The sequence below is a fragment of the Diabrotica undecimpunctata genome, chromosome 1 (assembly GCF_040954645.1).
Source record: "Diabrotica undecimpunctata isolate CICGRU chromosome 1, icDiaUnde3, whole genome shotgun sequence".
NCBI lineage: Eukaryota > Metazoa > Arthropoda > Insecta > Coleoptera > Chrysomelidae > Diabrotica > Diabrotica undecimpunctata.
Window position 1 is genome coordinate 28503873 of NC_092803.1, and position 24062 is coordinate 28527934.

Below are 24062 nucleotides of genomic sequence, written 5' to 3' on the forward strand. Positions count from 1 at the left end.
CTCCATGGATATGTAAACTTCCAAATTTCAATATCGAATTATCCAAATATAATAAGAATGAAATATCACCTTCCGTTATCAAACAAAGATTCTATGAAATACTACATCAATGCAACTTCGATAAGATCCTTTACTCAGATGCATCTAAGACTGAAGAAGGTGTTGGCTGTGCTGTTACAACGACTACAACCACCGTCAACTTGTTTCGACTTTCCAGTAATTGCAGTATTTATACTGCTGAACTATATGGAATACTACGAGCGGTGAAAACTCCACTCAACGATGATAAAACTATAGCAATCTGTACGGACTCTCTGTCCTCCATGCAGCCCATAGAAACGTACATACTATCCCCCAATAGTTCAAGAAATCCAGAGTATATGTAATCGCCTTCAAACTAATGGAATTACAGTAACAATATTGTGGGTTCCATCACACGTTGGTATTCCAGGTAACGAAAAAGCCGATCAAGCAGCAAAACAAGCATGTTCTCTTAACGTAACAACAGACGTTCAAACATCTTCTTCTTAACGTGCCCTATCAAGTTTCCTTGACGTTAGCGATTAACATGGCGAAACTGTCTCTGTCTTGAGCTATTCTAAAGAGTTGCTCAGCTTTCCTCATTCCTGTCCACTCCCTGCTTCCTACCAATTCCTCCGCGTCCTTCGATTTTACCCATCATAATAAGTTGAAGAATATTATATCGGTCTCCCCTTACTACGTGTCCAAAATAGGCCATCTTTCTACATTTGATGTTATCAAGCAGCTCGCGAGCAGCATTTGCTCTCTCAAGGACTGCCACAGTTGTCAGCATAGCCGTCCATGGAATTTTTAGTATTCAAACGATTCAAACATCATCAGATTTAAAAAGAATAATAAAACATAAAATAATGGACCTTTGGAATGATCATTGGAAAAGAAGCAATACCAAGTTAAGCATTCTACAACCAAACATGTTCTACCACCAGCTCCCACCAATGAAAAGAAAGGACAAATCTATCATTCGAAGATTGAGAATAGGGCACACACGCCTTACACAAGGACACCTAATGAATTTCAGTAATCAGATTTTGTGCCAGTACTGCAACAGCACGACTTCCGTAACACATGTACTTCTTGACTCTCAACACTACCTAGCGGCCAGAAGAAAATACAATTTTGGTAACAACCTAAAAGACATACTTATCTCAAACAGTAGCAACTATGAAAATGTATTAAACTTTTTAAAAAACACAAAGTTATACAATTTAATATAAAACAAAATGTATTATAAAAAATGTATTGTAACTAAGCTGTACCCAATGTAAAGTATTAACCATGTAAACATGAATGTAAATTGTACCTGTGTCAATGACCATTAGCTGTCGAGACACATATTTTTCGAAATAAAAAAAAATATCTTCTTGAACACTTAAACATTGTCAAAAGAAATAATAATCTACATTATCATTTGACTTGGGAAGTAGGTTCCTGATAAGTCAAAAGTAAGGTTGGTTATTGTGGAAATTGTGATAAACTAGGGATACATTTATGGAGAAAGACGAGCAGAAAAAATTACTAAAATTGTAAATTTTCTGAGGTGAGTTGCAAAAGCTGAAAAAATTGAACTGGAGCTTTAAAAGGGTTAGATATCTTTATTATAACTGTATATTAATAAGATTAAAAGTAAATTTACAGATAGAGTCATTACATCTAAAGCAAAAAAAGTGATAAAAAGTCTAGCGTTTGACTAGCCTTGCGACTTCTTTCCGCAGTATTAAGTGATTTTTTTTAAGTAAATGTGGAGTATAAAATATATGCAATTCGAATGGTTCGAATCGTAAATTCGAATATGTTTTAGAACTATAGGCCATATGGTTATGGGCCATACAGAAGTATAGTATTGGCAAAAGTTTAGAAGGAAGACTACTTTTCAGTCCCAAATATGATATTCATTTGCAGACCTCACATATCCATTTCAACTCGTATTTCTCAACTCAGGTGTTTCTCGGTACTAATTCTCCAAATAATAGCTAATCTATAGAAGTTCAAACTGTGAGGCTGAAGAACTCCCTACCAGGCCCATGCTCATTTAGGATGATGAATTTGCTAAACATATTCTTCAAAACACCACACAAGTATTACCCGAAAGTAGATTCCAAATAAATATTCCATTTCGATCTTCTGCAGATCTCTCTCTCTCTCTCTCTCTCTCTCTCTCTCTCTCGTTCTCTCTCACGGCTATGCAACTATTGTTACCCTCACTCATATAATCTCAATGTCTTATACCAAATAATATATCCCACACCATTATGAGGAAAAGCTCACAAAGAAACTACATGTTGTGTTTGACTGCTTCATAAAAACCAGTTCCGGTGTCTCACTGAATGACATAATGTTAAAGTAAAAAATGGAAAAGAAAAGTTTTTTTGAAGTGTATAAAACTTTTAATTTCTAGTTGAACACTTTCTGCTTGCAAAGCTATCTTCAGAGCTATGGTCAAACTTATAAAGTAGCAGTACTATAGAGGGATCCCATCGGTGGAAAAATACCAAATTTTTGTTTAAAAGTTAAAAAACTAAGAAAGTTCTGCAAAAAAAGAAAACATCTAGAAGACAGCATACTATACAGCACAAAAAACACATAACAAAATTTGTTTATGGTAGTGGTGTAAGAACCCGACTATTTGGATGGAATTAAAGCAGCAGACAGCTAAATCAAAAAAAAATCCTGCAGACATCTTGTTTCCAGGTATATTATTGTTCAAGCTCCTAAACTCTACTCTGTGGTTTAATGGTCCATGGTTTTTTTCTGAAATTATTTAGATCTTGCTCTCCTTGGCCTGGGTAACAAAATTACTCATGTATCAGAGGAGAGAAAATCTCAGATTGTCCATCACGCTCAAGGCTCAAAACAGTGATATAGACCAGTGTGAAAATTTAGGCCATATTACAGACTCAGAATTGTCAGCAGATTCTGATGACAATGATGTGGCTTCTTATGGTATAACAAAATAAGCTGTTCATTCACAGCTTATTGAAAAGTGCATGGCTTGCTATACAGTTGGAATGTATTGCTGCATTGACAATAGGCTTGAAGGTTTTCGGAGAAAATGTAGTTTTCGTCAATATATACCCAGTAAGCCGGCAAAAAATATGGGATAAAAATGTTCGCCCTTGTTGACTCGCGAACTTTGTATACAGCAAAGTTGGAAATATGTGCTGGAAGGCAGCCACAATGCCCCTTTAAGGTAGATAATAGTCCTAGCAGTGTGGTTAAATGGATGATAGAGCCAATTGCCCATACTGAACACAACATTACTTGCGACAACTGGTTTACGTCCATTCCACTGACTGCTGACTTGCTACATAATTACAGTATAACTCTAGTAGGAACCCTGAGAAAAAACAAACTACAGATTCCTTCTCTTTTTGTAGCTACAAAAGAAAGACCACTTAACAGCAGCATTTTTGGTTATAATAAAGACTGTCTTTTACTATCATACGTTTTCAAGACAAACAAAAATGTTCTGATGTTATCTACATTTTATGATGATGACACAATTGATGAAGAATCGGGGGAAAACTTTTAGTCGCAGGTTACATCCTTCTACAATACGACAAATGGAGCAGTGAATGATGTGAACCAAATGAAATGTAATTACTCCGTTTCTCAAATAAATGGCCGATGGTCACTTACAGTCTTTTTTTCATTGATGGATATTGCAGGAATAAACAGTCAGGTAATTTGTTATAGCAATACTAATGCTAAATTAGAACGCCGTAAATACCTGAGAGAAATTAGTACACATCTTATCAGACCCCACCTGATAAGTCGTGCATCAATAACACCATTGCCAATATTATTACGACTTCAAATAAGACGCCAAGCAATTCTTCCTGATGAAGAAACTTCAGTAGCAACTGCAGAAACTAAAGATAGAGTCAAATGTTTTTACTGTCCTCGAAGTAAAAATAGAAAAACCACTTCAAGGTGTGCAGATTGTTGAAAACCTATTTGTGGTGAACATATAATTACAGTATGTCAAATATATGCCACAATAAGTGCTATGAGAGTGGATAAAGTGTTTATATTTCTTTAAGTTATACAATTTTTTCTATATGTATTATTTCAATAATAAAAAGTACATACATTCATGTTATTTATCACTAATAAAATTTTTAAAGAACCAGCAACCGACTAAGTTTCGTTAATTATTGAATATCCTAATAAAATTGATTGAGAAGAAAATGGTGACTGCGCGCAGCGCTCATAGTCGAAAAATCGCGTCATTTCCTGATACGCGAATAATGACGGGTTAATCGACGATTCTCTCCATTCATGACTACAACGAGTAAGTGCTTATTGTCTACGAATTGCTCATAATGCTAGAAAATCATTAAACAAATTTCCAGTGACCTTTCAGTAAGTAAATTCAAGTCATTTGATCAAAATCCTCTTAGTAAATCTAATTTGACAGGTGTCTTCAAAAGGGTTTTAAGCCCAAGAGGAAATTTGTGGACGAATACTTGCTTTTCCTTTACATATATCTTTATTTATTTTTACATCTTGTTGTGATTCTCCGCTATAAGGACTAGTATAGTAAGAGAAGTATATTTCAAAAAATAGTTTCAAAAGTTTTTGTATTTTAATCAAGGAATACTACCAATACATAATTATCATTGTCCAATTCAGACCTTATATAAACCTTATATACCATAAAACTATTATGCAGTAAAGACCTTAGTTTACAACTTAAAATAAGAATATTACGTTCATATGTGTTTTCGGTGCTGCTGCATGGGGTGGAGGCCTGGACGTTAAAGAAAGAGGTGTGCGATCGACTTGAAGCATTCGAGATGTGGACCTACCGAAGAATATTAAAAATAAGTTGGGTAGACCGAATAACAAATGTTGAAGTCTTCAGAAAGATGACATAGGAAATGGAAATCATGAATACGATTAAGATAAGAAAGTTACAATATCTCGGCCACGTTATGAGAGGGGATAAATATGTTTTGCTACAAACCATAATGAAGGGAAAAATACAGGGAAAACGAAGTATTGGAAGAAGACGCATCTCCTGGCTTAACAATCTGAGAAAGTGGTATAATTGCAGTTCCGTCGACTTGTTCAGAGCTGCAATCTTAAAAGTGAAAATAGCTGTGATGATTACCAACCTCCTTAGAGGAGACGGTACCTAAAGAAGAAAGAAGAAGAATTCAGACCTGAATTTACAAAGTAAAAGTTGCAGTGCAGTTTCACAGCAATACTTTTTACGAAAACCTGACTGATTATTCATTAAGATTTCGTTTTTATCAACGTGATCCATGACTTGATCATATACCTACTACCAATTCTAATAATTTCTCAATGGTCGGAAGTATATTTGTAGGTCTAAATTCATCTACCTTAATAGTATTATTAACTTTTTGTATTGGAACAACTGTACTTATCGGATCTAAAAGAAGTATTTATAAAATTTAAGATAATGTGACCACAAGTTACAAAAATCTCGTTTAAAATTTTGGAGTTTAGTATTTCATTAATGTTACTCCTATGATTTAACGACTTAACCATGACTGCCAAGTCACTCAGTAATAGTAACCTAAATTTTTGAATACTGGGATACAAATTCTGATTATCATAACTTCATAATTCTTAGTCGATAGTTTTAACAATTTGCTGAATACTAGAGACGAAATACTCACCAAACTGACGCACCATTTCAACTTTATCACTCAGAATGCATAACTGATTCTAAACCTTAAATTCAATGCGATAAGGGAATTTTTGACAATTATTGTTAACTAGTGTTTTTAGCCTTTTTCAAATAAGTCTAGAATTATTCTTATACCTATAAATTTTATCAAGATGATATTGTTCTTTTTTTTGCTTTTAACATATTAACTGCCACATATCTTTTGCCACACTCTTTTAAAATCCTTCCATTTGGCAATTTTATCGCTTATGTAAGCAGTCTTAAACTCTTTGTATAATTTGTCCCTAATTTAAATTTTACTAATAACTTCATTATCAAACCATGATATTTTACTTTTGATCTGACATATTTGAATAGGTGCTATTTTATTTATGACAGACTGACTATTTGATAAAATGTCATTGTAAATAGTATTGACATCAGTAGAATCTAAATCCCGATCACAAGAAAGTAAATTAATTTGGGTTTGATATATTTTTCCCTTGTTAAGATATTTGTAACGTTTACTAGAGATATTAAAATGTTTATAACTATTACTAAAACTGACCGATATTATTGAATGATCACTCAATTTGGGAGTTGAGTGAACAAAACAACTAACCAGATCATTATTACCAAGAACATAATTAATTAAGGTTTCACTACCATTCGTAATTCTAGTAGGTTCAGTTACTAACTGCTTAATGCCACATTGTAAAAACATTGCTTTAATTTTCTGCAGAAGCTAGTACTTAAAAAATCCAAATTATACTCACCAAGTAAAATACAATTGACATAACTTTTAAATAATTCATCAAAAATATGCTCTAAGTTCTCTAAAAATACTGCATCAGATCTAGAAGGTGAATGATACATACCGCCCAAAACAATCTTATTGCTTTGGGCAATAAACCAAAAGTTTTAGCGGCAGTACACTTATTTATCCTGAACATATAGTACAACACCCCCTGTAGATCGTTTAGATAAATTGCAGCGTATCACCTTATACCCACACAAAGCAATTTCAGAATCTTAAATTTCACTTGTAACTAGAGCTTCGCTAACCACTATTATTTTATGACAATAACACAGCAGACTTGATTTGGTCCATTTTGTTTAACAAGCTCTGTGCATTTAAATATAAAACATCAATATTGAATATAATACTAGGGCTACTTACTAGCTTTTTTGAGATAAATTTGTCTTTTAGGACTATTGTAGGCTTATTTTTAATGAATTTGATTGTTTTAGAATGATCACCTTTCTTAATCATATCCTCTAACTTTAATTTGATTTTCTTGAAATACTCTTTAATAATTCTCGTTCTGTTGGCAAATTTTTCCAATCTAAATAGTTTTATATTATTTTTGTTAATATTAAAACCAGTCAAAATATTGATTACCGCTTGTTTGTCCTCTGCATTACGTTCCGATTGATTATTTTTAACTGATTCATTAACATTAAATATAATTATATTGGAAGCCTTATTTTGCCTCTCCAGCATTTCGGAAATAATATCCTCCATATCTGCGACAACAGATGCTACATTTTCCTCGTGTAGAATTTTATTTATACTTTTCTTAAGCTCCTTTACTTCTTTTAACAGAGCTGGTACCTTCTGAAGTCCCACTTCACACTGTTTACAGAAAAACTTCAGTTTACGTTTTGTTTTCAACTGCATGCATTTAACTTCAGATGCTGTTAGATTACCACATTCCATACAAAGAACAGTTCTGCATCCATCACAAGAAAAAACTTGATTTAAGTCAAATTGGTTATTACACTCGGCGCATGTATCCATTTTTATTAAAATATAGAACAAAAAATATAGAAAACTTCCTTTATTCATCAACTTTTGTAGTAAAGAAAGGATTCAACATCAAAGTTATTCAATCAAACAGCTAGTTACACTTTTCTAGGATTTTACTTATACACAATTCCAATTTTACTTGCCAAAAAATTGGAAATTTTAGTTTAAACCATAAAAGAACGCACATTTATGGAGCACATTAGAATACACTTTTTTGAAGTAAATGATGATAAATGATGATGATATATTTTTATACTGTCTGCAGGTACTAGTTCCTTCCTTATCTCTGTTTTTCTGAATGCATTTTAAAAGTTAAAATGTATGTAGTCCGTGCAAAAATACATATAGCTTTATTTATTTTTATATTCCAGAAAATGTAGTCTAACCTAAAATTATTTTGCAGGTGCTCAGCATGCGACAGCATCTTTCCATCTCTGATGTCCTTAGAACACCATAAGGACGAATTCGAGCACTGGTCTGATGAAGACGATTATCTAACAGATACAGAAGAAGACGACGAGTCAGTTAGTGAAGAATGTGAAAGACTTATTTAAACTTCTTAATATACCCCAGTCTCTGTTCTCCAAAACTTGAATATATAAATTTGTTTTAGTTTGTACATGATATAATATATCATTATTGTACTTGGTTTTTGATAGCTATAATAATAGGAGCTATAATAGCGGCAAACACTAGTACATAGACTGATTTGCATAACTCCCAATATTAAAAATACAGGCAAATACGTAGTTAAATGTATTCAGTTCGAAAACCGTTTAAAATTTTAAAAATGGATGGGGCTAAATTTGGTAATTGAAATAAACAATGAAAGTATTAGGTTGTGTAGTCTGATCCAGCTAGGTTTTTAACAAGTTCTTTAACTAGTGTGGGCTTTTAGGACAAAAACTTATACATTTCTGCAGTAAATTAGATAAAGAATTTTAGTTATTAGCATCAACTAACTTGGCATCGACTAAGAAAGTGCACATTCTTACTGTTTATTATATACCAGTAAAAATACAGTATTTAACCAAAATTCAAGATAAACATTTTATAGCGCATGGTAAAAGTTTTAAAGCAGCCTTTTCTAAACGTTAATATATTTATTTGTTACTTACCCAACTTTAAAATAAGTCAAAATTCTTAGTTCTCAATAAATTTTAATACTGATTGTAAAAAATCAGTCTACAACCTTGCTAATGACTCAAAAGCTAGGTTATGTAGTGGATCTAATGTGGTAAAAATTTTGGAGCAATTTCTGAAATAGTTTACAGTGTTTTTTAACATAATTTAGAAAAAAAGTTAAAAAAAATATTTTTAAGGATATTTTAGACAAGAGTAAGAGTTATGTTATCGCATTAAATCTAAAACAAAAAGAAAAATTTGCATTACAAAATACTTCTATTTATTTCTTAAAAATAATTGAAAAAACTTTGATTGTCCGAAACGAAATATGTTTTAATATTCTTTTTTAAGATTTACGATAAGAGAAAAACCATTGTTTTGACGATGTTTTGGTAAGATTACACTTGATCAAATCGGTTTTTCGTCTTGTGTTGGGTCCTTAATTTCTTTTTTAGTATTCTGGGCCTTTTGAATTGTGTATAATTACAATCAGTCATTAAATCCCTGATCACAAGATCCGAAAGACTGATGAATAAAGAACATAAAAATGAAGAAATGCATAATGTGAAAACAGTGTTAAGAAAAATCGGCTTCCCAACATACACAAACTAAAAGATCAAAAATGCTCAAAAAAGAATTAAGGACCTAACTGAAAACAAAAAACCGATTGCAAAAATCATCCTCATATGTAAAGGGTAGAACAGAAAAACAGAAAGAGTGAAAAGAAAACTCAAAATAGAAACGATATTTAGTACTGATAGAAAAATCTCAACTATTGAACCATCCAAAAAAACAAAAATATCGTTAGAAAATCAGTCAGTCGAGATTTCATGTGGGGATAACAAATCGTACATCGGACAGACTACTCGAATAATCCATGTTAGATGAGAAAAACATCTAAATACCATCGAAAGGAGAGAAAAACGTCGTCACCTGCACAACATGTCCCAGTACAGAACATACTTATGTCATCCAGAAAGAAAGTGACCACAAAGACCAACACAAATAAACATTTCATAGCACCCGTGGACAAAGATCTATAATAGATTATGTTATAACCAACAGATATATACACCCATCGAACATAATCGACGTAAGATGCCTTACATCAGCAGATGTAGGTAGCGACCATAGCGTAGTATAAAGTAAAATAAAAATCATCCTGAAGTACTCCACACCCAAGAGAGCGGCGCCAACATAAACAAAAATCAAAGGCGAAGGACTAAATACGGAATCCTCAGAATACTTGTATAGAAAAAAAAATATCAGAGAAGATCGCTGGGAATGAAATATTAGATCACGATAACATCGAGAAATGCTAGGAAAAACTCAAAAATAACATAATTAACGCAACAATAGAATCACTTATACAGAACACAACAAACACAACAGGCATATAACTACTATAAACGAATCAGAAATGGAACGAATACTTTAGTTGGACAAAAAGGGAACACTGGCAGATCTTCTCAAAACAGATAGAACACGACTTCTACGAAACACAAAAAGAAATATGGAGAATGATCAGAGTACAAAAAAAAGAGATGAACGAACTAATAAAAACGAAACACATTCAGAAGAAAATATTGGTAGACCACTTTTGATCCCTATTTGCTAAAGGTGACGATAATGAACCACCAACACCAAAGGTGATGACAAAGGAAGAAATAACTATTGAGGAGGAAGAGGTAAAGGAAGCATTAAGGAAATTAAAAAATATATAATCACCAGGAGAGGACAGAATACCGAACGAACTCCTAAAGTATGGAGGACCAGATCTCTATCAAATTTAAACCGCTACTATGTAACCGCAATGTTTCTTCAATCTCCGCTACATGATGCTTAAATGCTATGTATGGTCCATATTGTTATACGGCAATGAAACATGGACGTTAAGAGTACCTTCCATTAATCAATTGGATGCCTTCGAAATGGGGATGTTGCGAACAATGTTTCGCATACCATGGACAGATAGGATGAGAAACGAGGAAGTCTTAAGAAAGGCAAATACTGAGAGAGAAATACTCAATTTAATCAAGGTACGAAAAATTGGATACATCGACCACATTCTGAGAGGAAAAAAATACGCAATCCCTCAACTAATCATCCAGGGAAATATTGAATGCAAGAGAGGAGTAAGTCGCAAACAAATGTCGTTGCTACGGAAAATAAAAAACTGGACAGGCATAAATAACAGTGGCGATCTTTTGCATGCAGCAAAAGACAGACGTCTGGCCTTGAGATAATTCGCCAACGCACTATAGGTGCACGGCACTATAAGAAAAAGAAGATCTTCTTCTTCACGTGCCATCTCCGCGACGGAGGTTGGCAATCATCATGGCTATTCTGATCTTAGATGCTGCTGCTCTGAATAGTTCAATTGATGTGCATCCGTACCATTCCCTCAAGTTACGCAACCATGAGATTCTTCTTCTTCCTATACTTCTCTTGCCCTGGATTTTCCCTTGTATAATCAATTGAAGTAGGTTGTATCTCTCATTACGCATAACATGCCCCAGGTATTGCAGCTTTTTTTGTCTTGATGGTTTCCAATACTTCCATTCTTTTGTTGATTCTTCTCATGACTTCGTTGTTTGTTACATGCTCGGTCCATGATATCTTTAGGATTCTTCTATACACCCACATTTCAAATGCTTCCAACTTTTTAGCAGTCGACGCGTTAAGTGTCCATGCTTCTATCCCATAAAGCAGAGTCGAGAAAATATAGCACCTTACCAGCCTAACTCTCAAGTCCAATTTTAGTTCTCTTGCACAAAGTACCTTTCTCATTTTATTGAAGTTTGTACGTGCTTTCTCTATTCGAACTTTGATTTCTTTGGAGTAATCGTTTGTGTGATTAATTATTGTGCCAAGATAGTGGTAGTTTTCAACTTGTTCTAAAGCACTACCGTTAATTGTCAGGCTTTCACCATTATTTTGGGTTTTTGATATCCTCATAAATTTGGTTTTCTTGGTGTTTGTTGATAATCCATATTCCTCTCCATACTCAACTATCTTGTTCATTAGCTTTTGGAGGTCTTGGAGGTTGTCTGTTATTATGATAGTATCGTCCGCATATCTAATGTTGTTAATTGGTGTTCCATTGACCTTGATTCCTGCTGTTTCTCCCTCAAGAGCTCTTTTCATAATTTCTTCATAGTATGCATTGAATAGTAGTGGTGACAATACACACCCCTGTCGCACTCCTCTTTTAACTCTTAAAAAGAAGATACGGAACTCTTTTTCCTTCAATTTTATCTTGCAAAATGCATTGAAGTAGATCGTATATAAAAAATATATCTCATATAGCTCGTATATACTCATATTGTATACTGGTAAGAATATAATTCATTATCTACATGACCTGAGGTTTCAACGTAACTAAATAATCTTAGCGCAATAATTTTAGTTGTCAGACATTTTGTTGGAAATAAATATACAAGTAGAATCAGAAGATTTTTCTGAAGTTTTAATAACAAAATAATTATTTAACCATTTGTGTGATTCTAATCGACGGATATTTAACAGATCTGAAATACTACAAACAGTTGTTGAAGCAACGACTTTAATAGTTTTTCGGAAAGTAGTACACGCCAAGCAATATTCGTGAATTTAAATGAAAAACAATCGAAAAAAGACTTGTCCACGTCTGTTATAAAGTAGCTACAAAGCTTATCCACGTTTATTATAGAGTGTGCTGTAGAGCTAAGATTACTTTTTAATTTTTTTTCTGATAAATCGCTCTTGAAAATACCAAACGCTGAGAATCTACATGAAAAATGTTAAACTGCTTCTATTAGAACCCTCAAATATAGTTCCTTTATATAATTATATAATAAAACGAATGTGTATTCGAATCAAATACTGTTAATTATGGTATGTACTCAATAACTTATTAATAAAATAATTAAATTCACGGTTTGCAAATACACTGTAAATTTAAATTACCAAAATGTTTTATGTATACCACATAATAGTATTTTCAGTGGTTAATTTTGTGTTTTTTTTTAACTATTTGTTTAGACAATTTAATTAAAATATTTATTTCATGATCACATTTTACAAAATACCTGATAAATACATCTAGTGGTTTAAAAACATACACTGAATTCTAAAAAGTAAACGTGTAGGGGAGACCGGGGTTTGTTCACTTATTTTTTCAATAATTAATTTTTACTGATTTATTTTTTGCATACTGTAAAATTAAAGTACGTCAGCTAGTTCTATACTCCTTCAGGTATTGTACATAAATTTTCTATTTATTCGAGTTCTCCGCAGAAAAAAGTTTCAAGCAATTTTTTGTGGCCTTGCAAAATAAGTCAGTTAGTGTTAGTTGACTCAATATTTTATTAGTGATATCATAAGGGTAATAATAGTGACACAATCAAAAAACAAATGCAAATTCAATTTTTTACGTTTATTTTGACCATTGGCATTAAGAAAATCTAACAATTAAAAACGAAACTCACAAATCATCATCTGAATCCCAATTGATGCATATAAAAAAAAGTGATATTACTTTTATTCGTGCATTTGATGTGAGCCCATCTGCTGCAATATAATCTGATGTGAGTCATCAATTCTAGTGCTATTTCGATAGGGTTCTTCATATAGTAAGTACTCAGTTTTACCTTCAGATTCCGAGGATGTAGGGTCATGATGAGCTGCAGATGCAGATGGAATCTGGCTTTGTTCCCGGAAAAAAAATTGTCGATCGTCTCTAATTTTCGTGTTTTTGATGTCTTTCTTTTGGTTGCATGTTTTTCTTTTATGTGGACCTTTCTTTTCTTTCGCATTCTGTCTTTCTTCCTTAAGACCGTCTTTTATTGAAGTACCGGTTGAAATAGCAGTTTGTCTCTTCTCCCGTGATTTTGTCGAATTTTGTAAAATGCGTGTTTTTGGAAACGGCCTTACTTCTGCAGAAAAAAGCAATATCGAACTTGCAGGTTCTATTTTTGTCAATGCGACTGTGTTTGTAAACAAATTGTAGTTGACATCTGGGAAATGTTTTAAAATTTTCGGTGGATTCTCCATGATTTTAGCTTGCTCCACTGTTAAAATGTTTCTGTTGTATTCGGTAGCGTTTGCTTCTGTTTCCTTCAACACCATTTACTGGTGTAGGCCTATCTGTCACATATGATGGCAAGAGGTCACTCTCTATGAAGATACCCTCATACAGAGCACATATCCCTGTTTTACTGAACCCATCCATTATATTGGTTTGCGTAGCAGCTGGAGCTCAATTTTACAATGTCAGGAACATCATATATAGAAAATGCTTTAACTGGATTTTTCACCATCCAGTTATCCATAACTGATTTGTATTATTTTTTTAGGGGTTTGTAAACACTCCTATCTAGAAGCTGCAATTTATGCGAGCTGTGCCGAGGAAAAGATAAAACTGTTACTCCGTTTTCCTTACAAATATCTAACGCCTCGACAGAAAGGTCAGATTCAAGGTTGACGAGCAGCAAAAGTATAGGACGCTCCTTAGAACACCTTGTGTTAAACAGAAAATGCTTGATAAATTTCACAAAATGTTGTTGTTTCATCCATCCTGACGGATTTGCATCTCCTATGCTTCCGACAGGTGCATCTCTAATAAAGTAGTCCCTGTAGTTTACGCTCCGAAAAATAAAGAATGTAGGAATAGTATTACTACTTGCTAAAACTGCAACAGTAAGGGTTACAAGGGCTCCTCTTTTTGAGGACGTGAGTTTGCCTATTTGAAGCCAGGATGTGCCACTATTTTATCCGGCTTCTAAACAGTTGTGATACCCCCGTCTCGTCAACGTTTCAAATATGCGATGCTTGCAAATATACACGTTTGCAAAAATAAAGACGATTAACACTTCAGGTGGATTTACATTTGGAGAAACATATGCAATATAGCAGTTTCTTATAGTTTTCAAATGCCTCGATATCACTATCAACTTATTAATCCATTCTAAAATGTCAACTTTAACATAGATACGAATAAATCACGTCAAATCGTTGTCAATGTATGTCACTTCTTAAAAATATTCAGTGTAATTTGTGACGAACGATTTTATGGATAATAATACGAAAATGTTGAGAACCAAAGTAATTACTTACCAAGGATGATTCTAGATTTCCCGTTCTCACCGACACAAAACAAAAAGGACCATAACAGCGATATTGTAAAATGGAGGCAAAAGAGTGGGCAGGACAGTTCAGATATCGTATCTACAGGTGACATCTGTTACACATTATAGGAACTAGAGGCAATTAGTCAACTAATTCCTTTATTTAACTAACCCTGGTCTTCTCTACTGTTTAAAATGGGACTTGTCCTTTTGTCTTTTTTATGTCTTTTTTTTAATCGTTCACACAGAGAGTGTATTTTATATTACGACGCTTCTTTAACTGATTCACAGTAGGATGCAGGATTCGATGCAACAAGCGATGCGACAATCGACAGCCAGTGTTTCCAACCCTGGAGAGAGAGATTATTGTGCTAGGGCCATAAAAAAATTATAGCAGATGAGAAAAAATAATCATCAAATTCAATTTTATCGCATTAAATAACGCATAATGGTTATTAAGTGTGTTTATGAATGATTATTGAGAATGATTACTGACTCGTTATTGGTTTAGATTAAAGATACATGTAAAATTCGCATTTTAAATGTCTATAGGATCAAATTTCACATTTAAAAGGTATTAAAGTTTATGCCTGTTTTTTTTCATCAAACATTATGCTCCCGAAATTTTTGTGCTGTTTTAGTATTGACAAGAATTTTCTTTTTCGGTGGAGTATTTTCATCATCTGGTGGTTCACTCATATTTTGATCAGTTAAATATGAGATCTACAACTATAATTATAGTACTATCTTTAATTAAATTTTGATATATGTATTTTCCATATAAGTAACAAATTAAACAACGTCGTTCTCTCATTATAAATTATTATTTTCATTATTTAAATAATTATTTTGGGATTGAATCATTTTATTAGAAATTAATTCAGTCGTAAAAATATGGTTTATGAAAATTATAACGTAATAAAAATTATAGGATTATTGTTAAGATAAAAAGTGTAATTATAGAATGTCTACTATAATTATAGTATGGTAGCTAACTCTGCCGAAAACAGAGTTTATTTACGACATTTAGTTTAAATACGAGAGATATGTAGTTAAACGTCAAGAATATTATCCATACCATTAGTTTTTCAAAAAATTGTAAAATTCACGATGCAAATTATGGATCAAATTGTAATTAGTGATATATAATGCTAAATACTTTTTTATACAATTAATACGGTAAGGGTAATTGCTAAGGGTGTTAACACTGGTATTTGTTCCAGTTTTATAATTTTAACAGCCCCGTCGTCTTGATCAAATGATGTATTATTTAATATACCTATCAACGCTAACTTAATTTTAGATTTTAGCTAGTATTGAAGATTAAACATAAATGGTAAATTAAGAAATATTTAAAAACCCACATCTATTAAATAATTATTTGTATGAAAGAATTATAAGATTATGTAACACTCCACTCTCATTTTAAGGATTTCCTACCGGTTCCAGCAACTGAATGCATCTGACTAAAATTTGCCAAAATAAAACATAAGCAAGAGTAACAGCAGGGCTAAAAGCCATATATAATTGTTTTATTCTGTATAGAATGTTTCGTATCTACCTTACGACGTTTTCTTTATTCATACATTTTCTATTTCATAACATTTACATATTTAAATACCCGTTTAGGTCTAACCTATGTTATTGTTTTTTATTTGAACCTTTACGTAATTTCGTTTGGTATAAACAATTTATTATTTTGATTATCCCATTATGATTGGATTTTTTATAGCTCTACATTTCTTGTAAGTGGCGTGGGTTCCTCTAAAAAGTTTTTCCCACATTTTCTACTATTTAGACAAGTTTTCTCCATTATCCATATAAGTATTGTAGATTGGACAGAGAGATGTAGTTGGATCACTAACCGGGAGCCATAAGTCCCTACTCGAAGTAAAATTTTTACATCCAAACTTTCGTACGGGAGTTTTCCAACTTAAGAGTTTTTACATTAAAATTTTGACGTATAATTTAATACTTTTAAGTATGTTTTCTTTAATGTAAACCCAACCATTGTTTGGTTTTGCGGTTAGTTACGCAAGTACATACTCAAAAAGTTCACTAAAGATAAACTGATTACTCCGAAAACATTTTGAAAGTTATTATAATTTATTTGGATTTTTTAATTTAATTTAATTAAATATAGCACTTACAATAGAAGTTTTTTACTTCTATGTTGGAGTTTTTTTTAACTTATATGGTGTACAGCCAACTCCCAGGAATTATCCCATTTTAAGCTGAAAGTAAGAGCTTTGAGATGTTACGTGGTTTCGATACTACAATATGGTGAAGGCACAGCGAAGTGAAATGCAGGAATTAATAATACAAAAAAAGACAAGAGAAAAAAAGGAGTGTGGGAAGAAGGACAGTGTCATGGTTGGAAAATTTAAGGGACTGGTTTAAATGCAATTCAATAAAACACTTCATAGCTTCCGTAGATAGAGCAACGATAGTGATAATGATATTTCACCTCCGATTGGGAGACGACATTAAAGAAAAAGAAATTATGGTTAAGTAAAATATAAACATTATTCTATTTTATTGGTAAAACCATTTTTTATTAATCATATTCTCTTTAACTCCTTTTACAGTTTCAATAACTTTTTTTTCAACAACAGTGTTCTTACATTGTACGTGGTAATATGCATTTGTCGTGGTTCATGGTAGCCTGATCTGATCCGGGGATTCTTCGCACTCTCGCTGTCTGTCTTGATCGCTACACTGACCAAGGATCAGCTCACTGCTGGGGACTTGTTTCGTTGTGCCAAGCATGTTTGGTATTTAGCCATCTTCTACCGAGCTGAGTAGGATGAATGTGAGTGTTTTTAAAGGGATAGGCAGGAAAGGGTATGAGGCTTAGGCTCCCTCAGAAAAGGAAGAAGGGAGACCTTGCGGCTAGCATAAGGTAGAGTCACCAACCCCTATAACAGTTTTTCTTCTACTGCGATTGCAGGAGGGTACTACCTAGCATACTGGGATCTTTCTTATTGAGGTAGGCGTTCGTTGTACTCTCCCGACATACATCGTTCTTACTGCGGACAGCTTTAAACAGGTACAGATAATGCTTTAAGAGCTTCATACCGCCACAAAAAGAGTATGTCTTAAAAAAAATTCAAAAACACAATTTATGACTAATTTGGTCCACAGCAAAAAAATTTCAATGACAGGTACATTAAGTCACTTGACTGCTACAATTATTTGGGCCATGGGATCAGAATAAATCGAGACAACCAAATGAGGCGTGTCCCATATAGATAGTTTTGAATATTTACGTTATATGGATTGGAATTTAATTCAATGCCAAAATTTCAGCGGAGTTTTGTGAAGAAAATATAGGTAAACATTAAAATAGGCTTGTTATAAAAAAACATCGAATATTTACACACGCATGACTTTAAATAAACAACACAAAGTCTGTATTTAAATGAATAATACAAATGGGAAACAAGAACAAGTTGGTCAATTGCCGATACCGTGTAATGTAGAACTCAAAGTTGTAAACAACTGGTTCGACCCGATCTGAGTTAACTTTGTAATAGATACATTGTTCAATACAATATAAAAGTACCAAATAGTTTTTGGTGAATGGTAAATTTAGATAAAGAATCGGTTGGTTTAATGTAGAGACCCAATACAACATGGTGATCCTGTCTTTCAAGTAAGAATCTTCTGATTTCAAAGGACATAAAAACTGGAAATTTAAATGGAAAATTGGGGTAAAGTATTCATCCCCACACTGTATGTTGTTTCTTTAATATGGAACCTACTGTACATATATCAACTCTAGAAATTTCGAATCACACTTTAGAGGTCCAGAATCTTCGTTGGATCCAACTCATGGACAGTAAAAGTGAGTGGGCAAAAACATATGTAAAATATAAGCGAGTAAATTTTGTTAAATATAATTCTTTGTTAAATATAATTTAATAATCAAGCTTGACAGAAAAATAAACCTAGCTTGGGCTATATTTCGAAAGATAGAGGATATTTAAGTCAAAGATTTCAATGTATCTAAAAAAAAGTGTTTAATTAATGCATTCTACAAGTGCTAACTTATGGTGCAGAAACCGTAAAACTCACAAAAACAGTAAAATACCTAATACTACTAGATGCAAGAGATCGGGAATAGCAGACATTATTGAAAGAATAAAAGAACTGAAATGTAACTGTGCAGGTCATATAGCAAGAGCAGTTGATGATCGGTGATCGAAAAGAATTTTGGAAAAGAGACTCCGAATCTTCTTCTTTATGTACCATCTCCTCTAAGAAGGTTGGCAACCATCATGGCAATTCGCACTTTCGACGCCGCTGCTTTAAAGAGGTCAGCAGAAGTGCAGTTAAACCAAGCTCTCAAATTGTTTAACCAGGAGATGCGTCTTCTTCCGCGACTCCTTCTACCCTGTTTTCTTCTTTCCATTATTAATTGCAACAAGTTATAACGCTCGCCCCTTATGACATGTCCCAGATATTGCAGTTTCCTAACCTTAATTGTATTTAAAACCTCTTTATCTTTTCCCATTCTTCTCAACACCTTGACATTCGTGTCTCTATCCACCCAACTTATTCTTAATATCCTTCTGTAGGACCATTACTCGAAGGCTTTTAATCTGTCCGAAACATATTTCTTTAATGTCCAAGCCTCCAACCCATAAAATAATGCGGAGAACACGTAGCATCTCAGAAGAGAACACGTCTTATCTTTAAAGAAATTGAAATGTCCCTGCTGCAGAGTACTTTTTTCAGTTTGTTGAAAGAATTTCTTGCCTGTCCTATTCTTGTCTTAATCTCTTCTGTGTACTCATTATTTTCGTTAATAATTGTACCCAGATATTTATATTTTTCAACTTTTTAAAATTTTTCTCCATGTATTGAGTATAGACTCCGAATACAAGCTAACAAAAACAGGTCGAGCCTGACGAGATCGACCGAGGACATAAAATTAGTAATTACAAATTTAATTCAGATAGCGCAAACGGACTAAGTGAAAAAGCATGCGAGATGCATATGATTAGCACTAGACGTTGGAGACTAAAATAGATAATGATAATATTCTCTTCATTTTTATATATCTTTGAGTAATACCATACGGCTTTATAAATGCATTACCTAGTTTTTTTTATAAAGTATATTTCTTATTTACATTTAATAATTCAACTAATTCTGTAATTAACATATCAAAATGTATCTCTTCTTTGGAAAAAAACAGGCATTAGTAAATTTTTTGGAATCTGAGTGAATATATTTTCCTGCTAATTTATATCTGTAATTTTAATTACAAATATCGTGGTTTATTCTCAAAATAAAATTAGTATTTCATACAAAAAATGCCATAAAAGATTGTTTCTAGATTAATTTATTAAATTTGATTTACATTTAACATAAGTTCAGATCATTAATAAAAATATGTTTAGGTATTTTAGATTTTTTTCTCTAATTTATAAAATTTTTAGTGACCTGTTTAAATATTTCTCGACAAAAACGTCCGAAGGTAGATCAAATATATTTTATTTCCGTTGTAGCTTAAAGTATTTGGAGAACTGTCAAAAGAGACATAGCTAAAGGACCCCTAAATATGTGAATCAAAGCATAATCATATTGTATTAAGTTTATAACATTCGGAACCAAATATTATGTAAATATTACGTAAGAGGTAGACCATTTGTACTAAGAAAAAAAATTACTCATTTGTTATAAGAAGATAAATAATTCATAAAAGGATAATTTAAAAATATTTTAAAGGCTTACCAAAGATGCTCGTATCATACAGGTCAAACTCTATATTATTTTATTTTCAAGATCTAAAACTATGACTCTTTTTTCAAAAATAAGAATCTATTATATTCTATAGTTATTAACGACACAGTTAATTATAGTTTTTATACAGTGTGTTCCAAAATTTGGCTCTCCCCCCTATAAACTCAGAAACCAAAAGTTTCTTCAAAATTAAAAAAAAAAACGTCAATTTGTATTGAGAAGGGGACGAATTTTCGTGCAAAATTCGTGCCCTCAAATGTAACCACCTACTGCCCTACATCAACCCCCCGTTTTTTTTTAAATAGCAAGTGTGGTCGAGTGGCACACGGTTTAAAAGGTATTTTTTTTCTCTATTCGACACTATTTTTTTAATTTTCGGAATAACTTTAAATATAATTTTGGATTTAACCAATTTATTGGTTAAATCAATCATTCTCTCAATCATTTCTCTCACTGTAACAAAATTCACACCTGTCTCTCTCTCTCTCCATTCTGTTTCTTTCCACTATCCATCTGCTGAAATCTAACATCGTATGTGTCACAGTGTCCGAGTATCCACAGTATAGGCATTCATCTGTATGAGCCTTTCCGATCCTATAGAGGTAGGCCCTAAAACACCCGTGTCCTGTGAGCACCTGCGTCAGGAAATAATCCAGTCGCCTGTGGCCACAGTCCATCCAATCTCTTATGTTCGGGATCAGCATTTTCGTCCACTGTGCCACATCTTCCGTGTTGTTCCATTCCTCTTGCCATCTTTCAACTGACCTTTCCCTTTCCTGTCTTCTCTCGGCCACAGTAAGGTTTGGACCTCTTCTCTCATAAAGCTCTTTTCTTTCCACCGCCAAAACATGCAACGGAACACATCCAGTGATGGTTCATAAGTCTGCCGCAGACACAGTCCTGTAGGCGCATGCCACTCGCAATAGACTTGTTCTGTCTACTCGTGTTATGAGACTCCTATAAGCCGTTATTTCTACCGCCTCGCTCCAGACGTGCCACGTAGAGGACGATCGACTGTACAACACCGTGTAAGACCCTCCTCCTTTCGTATTTGGGTCCTCCAATGTTCGGCAATACCCTCCCCAACGCAGCCGCACTATTCGCAGCCTTCTGGACCACCTACCGCACGTGCTCCCCCCATTTTCCATTCTGATGCAATGTCACTCCTAGATACTTTACTTGTTTCTTAGGTGTTAGACATGCTCCCGCACATTTTAATTCAATATTTTGTCTGTTCCTTGTCGCCTTCAGAATGATGTCTTCGGTTTTCCCTGTCGCAAGTTTCAGTCCGTGCTGCGTCATCCATTTCTTTACGACGCCGCCTGCGTTTCGAACCCGGTATTAGAGATCTGGCTCATCCCGGGCCACTACCAGTACAGCGAGGTCATCCGCGAATGCGAAAGGGGTTGTACCCTCTACGTATTCTCAGTGCATAACCCCGTCATATGCCAGATTCCATAGCGTCGGGCCCAAGACAGATCCCTGGGGTACCCCTGCCGTCACGTCCACGATCGTACCCTTTTCCACCATAATCCTTCTCTCGGACAGATACTCCGCCACCACATTCATCAGGTAACCAGGACATTCTCTCTCCTCCATTGCCTTCATTACCTCGTTCCACTGCAACGTATTGAATGCATTCCTAACATCAAACAACTTCAGGGCCGCTCAGCGATGTTCATCCCCTCTGTTGCGCAATGCTTCGAGTACACTCATGATTGCATCAATCGTGCTTTTCCCTTTACAAAAACCAAATTGCCTCCTTGATAAACCACCTGACCTCTCAATCATGTCGTCTATGTGTACTCGCAGCATCCTTTCATACAGCTTGCTGATGCATGGAAGCAGACAGATGGGGCGATACTTTTCCCTAGCTTTGGGAAGCAGTATTAACCTCGATGTCCTCCAAGGCTCAGTAAAGGTTTGTGCTTCCAGCAGTGCATTCATGTGTTTCAGCTGCCATGCAGGTTCCACCCGTCCTAGACCCTTCACCGCTTCAGGTGGTATCTGATCTAGTCCTGGGGACCTACGAGTCTTCAGTGAACCCAATGCCTCGATAAGTTTATCCATGGTAAAGGGTACAGCTCGCTCAGCTCCTTCATCCCTCCATACACCATGACATCTTCCGTCCGGAAAGAGCTCTCTTTAAGCCTCAAGCTTCTTGTCCATAGGCATTTCGTAAGGAGAATACGCATGGAACTTCTTCATGACGATCTTGTATCCCTGACCCTAGATGTCTTCACCCAGCTGTTCACACAACTTTGTCCAGTGCCTTTTTTCTGTACGGATTTTCCTGTACAGTTCCCTCTTCCTTGCGTGGTACTCTTCCTCGATCTCCTCGATGATCTCAGGGTTGATTCCTGCTCTAACTCTTGCTCTTGTTAATCTTCTTCTCATTGCTATACATACATTTCTTAGTGCCTCGATATCCGCATTTCACCAATATGGCATCTTGTTGACATCTTGGTGACCAATCTTGCTTCCCTCCATCGCTTCTTTAATGACGCTCTCCAGGTTTTCCATTGTCGGTGATAAATAATAAATATAATAATAAATAATAAAAATAATAAATCAAAGGTAACCTGGTAAACACTAAATAAGATAATTAGGATTCATTATCTTTAAAAAAAATTCATATGAAAAAGTGATATTTTTACAAAAAGAAAAAAAATATATCTTCAACACAGTAGCGTGTTAATGTCGATTTACAGGTTAATTGAATTATAGTATTGGAGGTCACTAAGAACATTTAACTAGTTAATTTGGTGAATTTTTTTGTTGTTCTTGTTATTACTGATATTCAATCAATAAAATCCAAAATTACATTCAAAGTTATTACGTAAATTAAAAAAAATAAAGTGTAGTAGAGAAAAAAATTAGCTTTCAAATGATGTGCCACACTTGCTATTTAAAAAACTGGGGGTTGATGTGGGGCAGTAGGGAGTTACATTTAAGAGCATGAATTTTGCATAAAAAATTGTTTCCCTTCCAATATAAATTGACGTAGACAAACTCAGAAACTCTTGGTTTCTGAGTTTTTGGAGGGGTCAAATTTTCGTTGTAACACACTGTATATTTGAATGATATAATAATATATTAAAACTTGTTTTTTCTAACATCAATCACCCAACATATTCTAGAATTATTCTAATATATACACCCAAGTAGGTATTAACAAACTGTTTTATATAATATTTTTATATTTCTTAGATAAATGAGTAAAATATGCATCTTGGTACTAATAAATCACCCTGTATATCAAAATCAAATATTTTTTAATATTGTCAACTTGAGAAGTAGATTAGTATCCAAGATATTTTTTCTTTATGTGAATAAAAAGTATATAATCCAATTTATTCATTTTTTTCCTTTAGCGCTCCCAAAATACATAGACAAATTTAAAGGAACGAAGTTATTGTGAATGAAATGAAATCAAAGGAATATATTTTATTTGCTGATTGTGTTAGATAGATACATCAAAGGAGCAATGAAGTTCTTATTAAATATTCTGTCGTTTCTACATTTTATTCAAGTCGAAGGTCAAGTTAAACATTATTGTGTTATTTTGAAAGAGCTTTTTTCTGTTCAT

General features: G+C 33.7%; 1 protein-coding gene across 2 annotated transcripts in view; it reads left to right on the top strand.

Annotated features, from left to right (window-relative positions):
* LOC140447347 (uncharacterized) overlaps nucleotides 1-23806 on the top strand; it is a 502598-nt gene extending 478792 nt beyond the window's left edge. For both annotated transcript variants that reach the window (XM_072539955.1, XM_072539963.1), the window contains exon 4: nucleotides 7894-23806. In XM_072539955.1, the coding sequence (XP_072396056.1) occupies nucleotides 7894-8044 (151 nt within the window). In that variant the 3' untranslated portion in view covers nucleotides 8045-23806. The remainder of the gene's footprint in view (nucleotides 1-7893) is intronic.
* Nucleotides 23807-24062: the final 256 nt, after the last annotated feature.